Source organism: Mya arenaria, chromosome 13, assembly GCF_026914265.1.
Source record: "Mya arenaria isolate MELC-2E11 chromosome 13, ASM2691426v1".
Taxonomy (NCBI): Eukaryota; Metazoa; Mollusca; class Bivalvia; order Myida; family Myidae; genus Mya; species Mya arenaria.
The window spans coordinates 40,159,860-40,174,501 of record NC_069134.1 but is presented as its reverse complement, the minus strand read 5'-3'; the positions used below and the strand labels follow the sequence as shown (position 1 = coordinate 40,174,501).

The 14,642-nt window shown below is 32.8% G+C and overlaps 1 protein-coding gene across 1 annotated transcript; it reads left to right on the top strand.

Moving 5' to 3' along the window:
* The first annotated feature begins 3 nt into the window (after positions 1-3).
* Positions 4-14,438, top strand: LOC128213542 (elongation of very long chain fatty acids protein 7-like). Its single transcript, XM_052919335.1, has 8 exons — positions 4-97; positions 760-840; positions 1,161-1,348; positions 2,108-2,188; positions 3,276-3,332; positions 3,832-3,937; positions 4,931-5,067; positions 6,488-14,438. The coding sequence occupies exons 2-8, from the start codon at positions 780-782 to the stop codon at positions 6,701-6,703; spliced, it is 846 nt and encodes a 281-aa protein (XP_052775295.1). The 5' UTR covers positions 4-97; positions 760-779; the 3' UTR covers positions 6,704-14,438.
* The last annotated feature ends 204 nt before the right edge of the window (positions 14,439-14,642 follow it).

Genomic DNA, 14,642 nt, shown 5'->3' with positions numbered 1-14,642 from the left:
GGTCAACGATAGTGACTTCCCTTTTATAGTAAAAGCGTTACCGGTACGGTAAAGTGTTTTTTGGGTGTTGTCCGGGTAACCTGAATATAACGGAGGGGTAAGGGGATTTTGTGGAAATATTTGAAATTAAAGAAATTACTCAAATTCATTTGAATTATCCAAAAGTTTTAATTGTATTGCTTTTCGGGTTCCGTTCTATTTCTTCACCATGTATTTTTCTACGTTCGTACTCATGACGTTCCGCTCAAATCTAAGATTTTGTAGAAGTTGCACGCTACCATTACATTTTCCTATAGTGTTATTTATTTACCTTTATATGTAATAAAGATATTTTTAAACAAATTTAAGATTGTTGAAGCTGATGCACACTTTGACAACCATACATATTCTTAAAGCTCATCATGAAACCTACAATTTTAAAGTGTTGAAGCAAATAAAAAGGAAGTGGCATGTGGTTTCAAGTCAGGAAGGTTCGGTACCAGAATTGTCCAGTCCAATAAGACAAAGCCTGGAAATGTATTTTGCTTTTCAACCCATAAAGCAGATATTTAAGTCTTCATTTGCCACATCCACGCAAATCACTTGATATTGTTTAAAAAAATTATATGAAAATTGAGAAACATATATAGCTACTGAATTTTTATGAAATCAGAACTGCTGACAGACTCTACTTTTAAACCTTCCATTACTGAACAGCATTCATTGTTCATTGTATTTTATTATGTATTCTGTAAAAAAAACACACACTTAAACTCTTAGGCAGCAGTGACCGAGTCACCATGGCAGAACTGTATACCAAGGCTGTGAAGTTTTACGATGAGACGCTAGGAAAATATGAAGGTATTACTGTTGAAATCTAATACTGTTATGTTGTTTTTTTTACTTTTTTTTTACTTTTTTGAAAGTGCTATAACCTTCAACGTCAAAACAATAATAGATTTTTTATGAACAGTTTTGTTTGTTTATTGACCAATGCTGTAACATCAACTGTTTAATATTTTCACATCTTTTTATAATAATTTTAAGGTTCACTCAAAGTACTTCAATGTTTAAATTTCTAATTTATCAGCCATTAAATCCATGATTTTAAATACCGATTATCAGAACTTGAATCTTAATTTTATCTCAATGAATAAACATTACTTAATTGTTTTCACAAGATCCACGTGTTGAGGACTGGTTTATGATGTCATCACCAATACCCAGCTTTTTGATCTGTATGCTCTATGTGGTCATCATTAAGCTGGGCCCATGGCTTATGAAAGACAGGGAACCATTTTGTCTCAGGAAAATTCTGCTTGTTTACAACTTTGCTATGGTGTTCCTCTCAACTTTTTGCTTTCTTGAGGTAAGAATCAATTGTAACTTTAAATGGATTATAGCTTTAATAATAAATATGGGTAAAATAAAGATACCCGTACAATTTTGTTTAGAATTAACTGTCTGACTAATTGTTTTATGTGCAAATTAAATTCCAGGCACACTAAATTATTATTTTTTTCGTTGAGTTTATCGCGCCTATTATTCTAGAAATAAAAAAAAATACATTTATTCCAAATGCAATTGAATAAATAGAGAAATTCAAGAACATTCTTAATAAATTTTGACACATACATTCTAAAAATAACATAGGGGAAAACATATATAGTTTATTTACTAACTGCATTTAAGGTATGCCATCCATTATTAGGATGAGATGTACATTAACTAGAGCATTTTAGATCTCATATCTTACTTGTGCCTAATTTTAATTTATATAAAATTTATTAACCATTATATTATTTTTGCATGGATTACATTTTTAAATAACACCATAACGACGCTACTTTTATGATTTGATATATTAAAGGGAGGTATTAAAACACGATTTAACTATGATTAAATAGCAAATTCATTTATTTCTTTCTTAAATAACATAATGCCTATATGAAGAACGCTCCCTTTGAAAAACTTTTAAAATATTACAACTTAACATTTTGTAACTATAAAATGACACTTTACCAGTATTTTATTTTTTGATAAATTGTTGATGGACTTCCTTAAAATAACTTTACAGGTACAATGTTACAGTATGAATTCAGTTCTGTTAATATTTCTTCTGTTGCAGTATGGGTTGTCTGGCTGGTTCACCGGATACTCTTTAGGCTGTCAAGAAGTGGATTACTCCAATTCACCAAAGGCTCTAAGGGTATAACTATTTGAATTTACCATCTCTCTTATAGCCATGGACACTTCAAAGAACTCTAGGTGGCAGAGTTTGGTATAAAAATGTGCCACTAAGGGTGATTGCATTGTCAGCTAGTTCGTTCGTTCGTCTGTGTATCTGTCTGATAGAACCTTGTCTCAGCAATAACTGTGTTTATAATTGATGAGATTTCATTCAAACTTCACATAATTGAGGAGCACAATGGGAAGGTGTGTCATGCATTTTGTGGTCTTATCTCACAGGTCAAGGTCAGACATGGAGATAATTGTTATTTCATATCTCAGACATACATTGTAAGGGTTATTAACTATTAAATGGAATTTTAATCAATTTTCGCTCTTCTGTTGAGCACCATTATGGGAAAGTGTGTTGGTTATCAAACTTATGGTCTTATCTCAAAAGTCAAGGTCACACTTAAAGGTTAATATTATACAATATGGATTTCATAGCAATAACTGTTAATGGGAATGGGAAATGATTTATTTTCACACATTTGTAGAACACTCTGGGTTGTCCTGCATAAATTCATGCTCTTATCTTAAAGGTCAAGGTCATTCTTGCAGGTCAATGTCGAACAGTATGGATAGGGATTTCATATAAGCTTTACAATTATTGTTTCAGCTATAACCATCTTTTCAAATTATCTTTATATACAAATGGCTATCACTCTGATGAGGCAAAATCTGGGGCATCTCTTGTTGTTTGATAAATATATTTTGTCACATGATACACTGCAGAAAACTGCTGTTATTTATAACAGTCAGCAAAGCTTGTTTTTCAAATTGAGACAACCTTTTCAGTGGTACCTGATTTATTTAAATTTATGAGCACATCATGAAATAATTCAGGCCTAAATGTTAACAATAATGTTGTTAATCACATTGTGAACTTTAACAAAGTTCTGAGCAATCGGCATTTTATCTGTTTTAGATTAACATTATCTGTCATGTGCTTTTCTGGTTTTTCTCTTTATGAATCTGAGATGAAACATTATGTTATCTTTTTAAAATAAAATCAATTTTTAGATCGCTAATGACATGTTATTTTTTTATTTTTTTTCAATTTTCAGATGGCTAATGTGTGTTGGTGGTTTTATTTTTCCAAGTTCATTGAACTGCTAGATACCGTAAGTAGCTTATTAATGGGGAAGCTTAGAATATTAAACATGAATCATACAACTGCATGTAACATTCACAATAAGTTAATAACTGATTCCTTAGCAGTGACTGGGAAAAGTGATTTGCAATATTTGTCTATAAATTAAGAATTAGGAAATACGGCATTGAATTTACGACGGATGCGGTCTTCATAGCAACAATTTTCGTAAAGGTCAAGGCATTTTGAGTAGGAATGTTTACTGTAAAAATTGTTAAAAGGGCTGCTGTAAAATACAAAAGTTTCAGACTGGTTTACATTTCTGCATCACAGATTAATCCTTGATGGATAATGTCTGTAAACCCATCTTCAAAAGAAAATACATGTAGGACGCATAAAATTTGGCGCCATACACAATGTAATACGGTATTTTTCTCCAGTTTTTTTCCCCGCCATTTTATGAATGGTAACTGTTCTGGTAACTGTTAAAAAATGATAATATTCTTATGTCCCTATTCCCTTCATTGCAGATTTTCTTTGTGTTGAGGAAGAAGTTTAATCAGTGTACATTTCTACACGTGTTCCATCACGCCATCATGCCAGTTTCCTGGTGGTTTGGGGTGCGGTTTGTCGCAGGTTTGTGCTAAGATATTTATCCAGTCATGGTAATTTTGGCCTTACATATGAAGGAAGCTTTGACAATTTTTTTCTTTTTAACATATGTTGCAGTTAATTGTGAATCATAACTGGGGAATGTCAGTCTATTACATTTTCTACGGACTGATGTAGGACTGAATTTATAAAAAAAAATTAGGACCGATTTTTTAGCCATTTCTGTTCCTGAAATCGGTCCAGCATGGTCAAAATCGTTCAAAACCGGCTAACTGTCAAGATTTAAGAAGCCCTGCTGGTCTCTACCAACGAAATAGACTTGAGAGGGATTCATATAACCTTTTACCTTTGCAACTGAGCTAAGATAATGAGTCTTAACTAAATATACAACAACTGTCTGGAGCCCTGTTGGGTTTCATAATGAAGAATATTCTGTAATTCAAACTTTTTTGGTGACAATTTATTTTGGTATATTTTTCATGCCAGTAATGCATGACCATCATAAAATAATTGGTCAATTTAAATCTTCTTACAAAATTTCAAATTCTGTGAACGTGTGATACTCCACAAGATTCTAAACTTTCATTTAACCATTTTTAATCATTAATAATTGTGTTACTTGGGTGCTGTTTTAAACGCTCACAAAATAGGTTAATGCAAACAATTTTCTTTTTAATTTTAATGCATTATCTTGTTTAACTCTTTGACTTAAATGATTGAAACAAAAAATGCGCACAAATCATATGCTTTTTCTGTTTTGTTTTTCATCATCAGTACCATATGAGTTAAACATGATAATGCATTATAATTGATGCAACAAAAAGGTTTTTACATCAGTTTATATTGTGCCCCTTTAAAAGAGTGACAAAAATATTCAGAGACAATTTTACCTTAAAAAATCCTTACTTTCCTCCACTTATATTTTAGGGCAATGAAATTGATATCAAAGAAATGAAAAAACAACAACACAGCTTAATTAAGTAAATTTTAACAAAATTGTAAACATTTTAATTCCAGGAGGTTTTGGCACGTTCCACGCAATGCTGAACTCTTTTATACACATGGTGATGTACTTTTACTACTTCCTGTCCGCCCTGGGACCAAAATACCAGAAGTACCTGTGGTGGAAGAGGTACATGACCAAAATGCAAATAGTACGTATTTTCATTGTTATTATTCCTGTTCGTGCATTGTAGAATTGAATAAAGGACTTGTACAGAATATCATCATATAGCTGTCACTGTACAAATCCTTTATTTAATTCTATTTTGACGTTTCAGCCTAAAGGTCTTTTCAAAATACTTGCAAAGAATCCCATGTTAAAGGGACTATGATGCCAGATGATAGCATTGCAAGAATTTTTTTTAGACAAAAACTTACATACAAGATATTGTTGTGTAAGTTTACTGGGTCTGTCTACCATGTAAATCCCAATTAAGTGAAAAATAGCATTGGTTTATTTATCTGTACTAATCATGTGACTTTCACATGCTAAATATGCACAATGTAAACTGGCAAACCATTATGCGCTATTTTTAAATAAGTAAACTCAGCTAAGACAGTGACAAAATATTCTTTTAATCATGTTAAATGATGTATTATTGGCCCCATACTAGCTCATATTGACAATTCTTGGTTTGTTTTGAGGAAATACTGTATTTGCCAATTTTGGGACCATCTGGTGTCTAGTACCTTTAAGTCTCAAATGTAAGAAGAGTTTCTTTGTATTTTGAAAAAGGCCTGAAGGCCGAAATGTCCATAAAGGATTGGTATGTATTTTGATATATTTTTTGCTCAACTGAAGATGACCTAGGTCTCAGTTGGGGTGTCATGTATTAGAACAGCAACCACACTGCGATCTACTGAGGCTAAGCCTCTTGACTAGGAGATTAGTCTGCATTTAGACAGCCACAGCTGGGTTTTTTAAAAACAAAATGTCATGGTACTGTTTTAGCCTTGCTTTAGCATCAGCAACTTGAACCTTTGCCTTAACTCAAAAAGTGTTAAAGATATGAACATGAAACGGATGGGAGGGGGGTGGGGATCAGACAATGATCACTTCTCTGCCTGGAAAGACCTACCATCCTACCATATATAACACTTGCTATATTGTATAACACTCGATATCTGAGGACTTAAGGCTTCAGTAGTTTTCGCTTCTAAACGCAGCAATGTGTGTGATTTTTTTGAAGACTAATAATTGTCAGTAAATGTATTATAACAATAAAACCTTGAGTGTGATAGTGGTCTAGTAGGTTAGGTGTCCGTCACTCTTGTGGGTTTGATCCTCGCTAGGGCGTTCAAATGGCCTCTTAACTACCTAGGATAGGGCCTGGATTGCATCAGTCTTCGGAATTAATTATTTGGATGAAAAAGCCGGAATACTTATATTGCTTGGTATCTATTTTTTCAACAAGTCCTGCTACATAAAATTTAGAATTTGAACAAGCCCGAAAATTCTTTTACTGGATCATGATTATCTTATACCAGCTTAAAACTATCAAGCTAAATTAATTCAGTTTAATCTTATCAAAACAAAACCTTTTAACCATAATTTGATCTCTTCTTTTTCAGATTCAGTTTCTGGTAGTGACCATCCATTCTGTACAGCTGCTATGGATGAAAAACTGCAACTACCCTACAGTCTTTGTATATTGGATCCTATCTTATGCTCTTATATTCCTCATTATGTTCGGGAACTTCTACGTTCAAGCATATCGGAAGAGTCATAAAGATAGCCATACAGGCAACGGGTCTACTGTAACCAATGGAAAACAGAAGAAACATTGATAACGGTTGTTTTGTAGGGTTTATTCGTTCACACTTTTGCTTGGCATCTTAAGGACTTCTTAAGGAAACAAAACTGTGTGTAGTTTTGATATCTTCAGGAAAATAATATTTTATTGTTTGAATCTTAGGGAAGAAATGTTTGCTTTTATTTCCTTTCAAAATTTTAGTAGATAAAATAGTCTAAAACTGAACCAAACGTTCAATTTATGCCAGATAAATCTTATGTTTACGGTCAGGTCCCAAGTTCAGAATCTACCTACATATTGGGCAGGTAAAAACAAACACAGTGCCATAAGAAACATAATCTTGTTCTCTTTACACCAAATGTATATGCAAATCATAGAGAAAACACCATACACATTAATATGTCCATACAACAATTAATTGAACTTCTCACGGGGATTAGAAAATAACTTGTGGTTCGGGTTACCCGACCCTAGCTATGAAAAAGAGGCTGACCCTACCGTTTTTATAGTCCATCGATTACAAAAATACACACCATAAAACAAAACAATCTAGAAAATGTGTGTTTTAATACCAGTATGCAGTTTTAAAAAGGTTTCTACTGAAGATTACTTTTCCCTCAAAGATGGCAATAACGATCAAATCTACAGACAAGATGTAACCTTAACTACACAGTTTATTCTTTTAATATATTTTTACTCCCGTTACACATTGTGTTAGAGAGCTATAGGAAATGATATTTTTTGCTTAATTTAGATATTTTGTTAAATGTTTTTGTTTGTTTTTACCTTTTTAAGGCTTAACATGTGGTATAAACTTAATTGTTAAGCCGTTACATTTGCAGCATGATCTACAGTCAAACCCCGTTAGCATGAACTCGCTTGGCTTGAATTCCCCGTTGGCTTAAATGTAGAGGACTGATTTCTTTAAACTTAATGTTATCAATCCTGCTTTGCTCGAATTTTCCGAGGCTCCGTGTAATTTCGCCGGTCCCTGGGAGTTCAAGCCAACAGGGTTCGACTGTGTTTGTATTCATAGTTTAGGGCTTACAAAGTAACCAATCAATGCTTAGTTTTACATATCCTTGATTTTGTTAATTATACAAAGTAGTCAATAAATGTCCAGTTTATTAAATAGTCATTTGGAACACCTCTGCAATTATCCATTGAAAACATCTCAAATGTATGCTGGTACATGAATAGGAGTAGTTTGCAAAATTTTAGATAATAGTATAAATTTATTGTTGTCTTTTTATGTGTATTTTATATTACTAAACTTAAAGAGATTGCAGTAATAATTGCATAAAAACATTTTGTTTTAAGGATTTAAGTCACCTAGTTTAATTGCTAAATTGAAATAACTACGCGATTTACTTGCAGCATAGTTGCATGTAAAGATTTCTGACATTGTAACCTGTCCATATACATCAAAGGTTGTTTTCGATGGAAAATGTTCGAGGTTTTCCGCATGATAAAAAGGACATGACATATTATGTGATCTCCTTACCTGTTTTGTGTGATTTGATTGAACTGTACTCCCCCCCCTCCCCCAACCTTACACTTAATGTACACTTGTGTATTAAAAGATAAGAATGTTTGGTATGAGTGTTAAGTTAAGTTTAAATTATGTTGTAAACTTTCAATGCAAACAGCAACTTTTAAAATGCTAATAATACATGTTGTATTATCTTTGTACTCCTGAAAAAATTGTTACGATATCTTATATCAAATACCAAGACGGCGTGTCGGGGTAGTCATCACTCCTGTGATAGCTGTTGTTAAATTTTACATCATTTTACTGCCCTCATTTTGGCCAAGGCCTATCTTTTGACTGTTGTTTACTTTGTAGAGCTTCTGAACAAACTGTTGATTGACTTGTGTTTATCATGCATATTTATTTCAGGGTTTTTAACATTTACCGTACATAAACCAATAAGAACCGTATGTATATTCACTTCTTGTTCAAATGTTTAAGTTGTTGGTTTTATTTTTGGATACATTAACAAAGAATTTCAAGCATAAATAGATTTTGAGAAACTGAAACGCCCTTGTTTTCATACATTGAAACCGATGAAAATATGAAACTATTTATTCTATGCTTTCTAGTAGCTTACTGAGCAGTTGCCTAATTCCGGATTTGCCTAAATATTCGGAAATCGTTTAAAAAGCGTTTCGGCGACCGTGATCAATATATAATGATCACAGTCTACGCAACTGACCTCCATAGCAACAGAAACAACACAAAAGTGCAGCTATTCGAGTATAACCCCAAAATAAATACCTCTAAACTTTCGCTTTCCCAAATGTCAATATTTAGTCACGTGGGGGATGACGTCACACAGCGCGAGCTTTTATATTGAGGTTCGACAGGGTTATCTTTAAACACTAGACCTACTATACAATGTTTATTACTTATCGTCTATAACGAAATACAATCCCAATTACGTATAAAGTTAATAAATTGACGATGTCATTGTTTTGTGTTGTGCAGCATTTTATATGAAAACGAAGCAAAAATGAAGCAGATTCGTTCTTTCAAAATTTGGCAAATTCGGACAAATTAGTTGTATATTGACTTGATGATGTTTACTTTGTTCTTTGAAAAAATCCGAATATTTAGGCACTGAATGCAGGTTTTTGGATGTCGTTTATGCCCTTATTTCGTACTGAATATTATATTATAATTAATTGTTTTTTTCTTTTATTCTTTTTCTATTTTGGTTGAAATAGGACTCAACATTCTTCTATTAAAATTTCATGCACTTAATGTTCAGTAATTATGACAATATTTTAAGAAAACTTCAAAATTGATCCGGAATTAGGCAACTGCCCAGTATAGAGATTTATCAGTGAAACAAAAAATGATACTTCACTGTCTAACTGTGAAAATGTCAATTTGATATTTCATTTTTTTGTGTTTTGGCAATGTGCTAACATCAGGATTGAAAATTAGTCTAAACTGATTGGGCAAATTCGAGAAATATTCAATTATGTTATCCAAATCGTTCGTTCATTAAAATATTTTTTTAAAAATGTACTAAACTATGAATGACATGTAAGCAAACATAATGTTGTATTTTTGTTATTATGAAGTGTTTTTTCAATGATTATAAGTAGTGTTTTAGCTCAACACAACATGATTTACCGGGTATGCTGTTTTTTCCCATATTTTTCTGTTTTTCCGTTTATAGAGGATATAACCACATATTGATTTTGAAATTATGCAATCGATCATCGGGAACCTCTGTCGTAGCCGATTGAGATTTTACAATAATCACTTGTTTTATTAAGTTTGTATTAGATAAATGAAACATGTTAAATTGTTTGTTTGCCTTTTGTATCAAAACAAATGTATTGCATTTAGAATAATAACGTGTATTTTCGTTACATTTAAAAGTTGTTGAAGTGTAGTGGAAAAGTATGTGTTTCATGAAACCAGACTTGTATTCCCCATTATTAAAATAAATGTCAGATAGGTGCTTTAATATAATGCTTGTAATTCCTGTTAACATTAAACATTTTTAGCAAAAGTTATTATTTGTCAATCTATGACAGAAACCCTATAATATAACCATTACATCATTATGTAATTAATATGTATTTAGTGTTATTGTTATTCTTTCTTTCTAACTGTCACTGTTTTAATTTTTCTTGAAAGGGGTACCAATTGCCTTATATATTTGTAGCATTATACTATGTTTAGTCGTAGTCAAATTCTTACTATCACCGGGTGATACTAGTTTTCACGCAAACTTCCGCCATACCAAATTGTTCCTATGTTTAGCATTCAGAATCAAATTCAAAACCTTCTTACCTGGCATGAAACTCAGACAAATCACATACCTGCTGGTGCATTTTCATTATAGATTATGGCTCGGCAGAAATGTCTATTTTAGTCTTCCAAATTAGACTCCATCTTGGAATCCACACTCTTTTTGCGCTGAAATTGTCTGGCCTTTTAAGCTCTTTCTTCATTTCTTAAGCTTGGATACCCATTTAAAAACAGTAAGGTTTCGAAAAGCCATAACAACCTACACATTATCTACATCTGTTGTTTTTTTCTAATGCGCTTTTACCAAGTAAGCTGCGAATCTTGCAATTTGCTCTTTGTTCTTCTCAATTATTTTTGGCACATCGTGACATATTACAGTCCATATGAAATGGTATTTTGCTTTTAATATCTCATTAAACTACAGTGGAACCCAGTTGACTCAAACTCCCAGGGACCTATGAAAATACCTCGAGCCTCTGGGAAAGACGAGCCAAGCAGGAATGCTTACCTTCAGTAGAAAGGAATCTTACCTTTACATCCAGTTTGAGCCAAAGAGGAAATCAAGCCAATTAAGTTCGAGCCAAAGGGATTCAATTGTTCTTGTGCATAAAGAAAAGGTGTTAAAATTGGATAGACTTATAGGTAAATCAAAACTCTTTCCTGTGTGAGAAGATGCACAAGGAAACCATGATTAAACAGTTATGATGTTTCTACTAATTAAAGGATCCTGAAAGTATTTATTTCATGAGTATTCTTATAGTATTGAACATTCTAATACCGTATTATATCATGCATAGGACGCACTTTTTTACCCCCAATTCTCGTCTTAAAAATTGCCTGCGTCCTTTCTATGCTATTAGAATTTCATGTTTTTTTCCAAGTCCATTTCTGGTCGAAAATATCGGACCGGGGAAGAACGCGGTAATAGTAAGTATCTGTACTGCGTCACCGAAGAGAACAACTAACATAGGTAAAATCACGCAAGTTAACACACGCATAAATATATTGAATGTTTACTTTAAAATGATTTATTGAGAAATAAATTGAAAAAAAAAACATAAGTGTTTACTTTTTTATAAAAGGGACGCTACTCACAAAAACTCGATGTGAGTGCACTTTAACTGGATTGAGTTATAACGGCAACGGAAATCGGGAAAGGAGGTAAATATCAATTAATCGTTGTTTATGATTTTAATGTTTCGATATTTTACAAAACATTTTGTTGTATGTTACTGTTTTAAAAAATTGATAAATGAATGTGCATAACGCAAAGTAGCATTAGTGTCACTATCAAATCTTTTCAAATGTGCGAAGGTGTGAAAAACACCGGCTGTCTGTTATTAGAAAAACATCAATAGAACAAACTATTGTGATGGTAATACCTTATGGTTGTTTGTTCGCACTTTACCCGATGTGCCTTCCGCTGGCAAGATTAATTACTGACACTTAATTATGCCGACATGCTTTAATCCGCACAGCGACAAGCCTTATCAAAACAATCATCAGTTTTGACAATACACAGTTTTGTTGCGATTGCAACGGTTGCAACTGTTGACTGTCATTCAGAAGGCATGTCGAGACTATTGCAACGGTTGCAACGGTTGACTGTCAGTCGGGACTATTACGGCATTTGTATAAGTCTTATAATATGCGTAAATGTTCTCAAAATGTCAAGACATATACCATTGTTGTGTAGCTAAATTACCAAAATACGACAATAATTATCGAAATACACAAGACAGTTACCAAAATATGCCTTATATACAATTTTTGTTTTAGTTTTTTTACTTCAATATATATGTTATAAATACTTGACCATCCTCAATTTTTCGGCTCCGATTTTGACATTTTTCCGCTGCGTCCTATCTTATATATTAAGGGTTTTTACCCGTTTTCTCAACTATTTTCTTGCCTGCGTCCTATCTATGCTAGCGTCCTATACATGATATAATACGGTAGTATTAAACATTCATCAGAATGTATTTCAAATATTCCTCTGAATGGGCATTACATTTACAAGTGCAGATTTAATCCACATTTTGACATAATTTCAATGTATATTATTCTCTATGTGTACGTTTGTGTGTTTATTGAAAGAAAACAAAAATGAGGCACTGTCATAGCCTTTGTGTCTTCTTCAAGGAAAAAATAACATTGGCCATTATGACATTGGTCATTAGGGGAACCTTCAAGATATTCACACGAAATCTTGAACACGTGTTACCAGCGACAATAGCCATATGGTGTAGCTAGCAAGGCCCATAACTCTGGATCCCGCTTCAATAAGATATCTTTTATGATAATTGTAAATCTGCTTACTGCTTAAGAGTGCTTAGGTACACCAGTAAAGTTACATGCGGAATCTATGCGATTTATATTCTTACAACATTTTTATTCAAACACAGTTTCTGCCAAAACTGAGGTTATGGCTGGAAATTTGAACTTGACCCTTATGATCTTATTGAAATGGGGCCCTGACTTTTATCATTCTGAAGTTATGCCCATGATCCATTGAGAAAAACAGATTAGCATCAGCAACCATTTGTGGTACTATTTGTTTTGTAATAAAATTTACAGCTTATATATAATGCATCACCAAGTAAATAGGTTTGAGAAAAGTTTCTGTTTGAATAAGTGTTTAGCCTTAGTACCTTTCTATGGTTCAACCCCATTTGAGGCAGGCATACCCAGAGGATTTAGCAAAACTTCTAATTTTGTGGTTCAAATCTATCCCCTGGAGCGGGGAAACTTGTCAAAATCAGATGTCAGTTTCAGGTATCAAAAACCCTTTGAAAAAGAAACCTGGCCAAGTTTATTTCTTTGGTGGCGGTCTCTTTGGGCCTGTCAAAATCACTTCTGTCAGAGACAACCAGTTGTTTAAAGTTGCCTCAAGCATGCCACCCCATTGAGGAAAACTTAGGTAGATGCATAAGATTGCATTAACCACAAATACATACAAACCTTGCTGTAGTATGTTTATTCAATGTGTGACAATGTTCAAATATGTATGCTCCTATTTTTATACACATGCGAATATAAAGCAAATTATTCACCATTTAGTGTGAGATATAATGCCTTAGTATACTGTTATGTATATGTACCTTAGTATTAATGCATAATTTATTATTTTATAACTTAAGTATTTTTCTTGCTTTTTTTCAAAAATATATGTTTCATGCCTGTTATCTTGTTGGTGTGTAAGAAGAAAAAGTATAGGTATTGTCAAAGTGTTGGTGTCATTGTCGCTGTAGTTGTAGGTGTTGTCTCAGTGTACAAAGATCTAACTCTTGGCCATAGCTAAAAAAAAGACATTAAAATATTAGAAATAAAACTTGGTACAAATGTTACCATCAAGGCCCATAACTCAGGGTAAGAAATGAACAAACATACGTGTAAGACTATTGGAAGACCAGAATCAACAGAAGAATTATGAGATTGCATGGAATTTCTGCAATTTTGATTTTTATGATTTTGAACATTTGTCAGTTGTTAATGTTTCTCATGTAAAACTAAACTTATCATTTTATCGAGCCATAGACGATAATGTTCAATATGGGTGCCTGGTGACCTTGTATGATTTTGGTATCATTTGAAAGGGTGTTGCTTGATGACTACTAATATGTAAAATAAGTATTTACTGAAATTACGTTGTTTACAAGTTATGACATTTAGTCTTTACCAGTAATTGAACTGAAATTTGACTGGAATATGGTAATATCCCAAGTACAAAAAAACTTTTGCAATAATTGTTTCGGTACTATTTTAACATATTCTTTCCCCTGTTTGTAAAATGCTTTCAGATAATGCCAAAATAGCACAGGGTCACTATGTAACAACAAATCACATGATTGTCCTTAGGATTCTTTAAGATGTTAGAATGTTTTGAATCATACAGATCAACTTAAATGTTATGATATTCAATTTTACGTATTAACCTTATTTTGTACTTCTTTTTTGATTATGTTGTTATTTCCCAATGAATAAAAGCTTTTGTAGTGAATATGTTGTGTTGTGGTTTCATTGTTATCAATTTCCGCAAAAATACTGCAATTTGGAATTGTTCCTCCAGTTACTACGTTCCCTTGACATTATCTGCTATTCTGATTTAAAAGAAATATTTCCAAGCTAACCTTAAGAAACTTAAATGAGATGAGAGTGGTCAAGGTGTCTTTGTCCCAAGTTTGATATTGTTTTTATAGGTCTA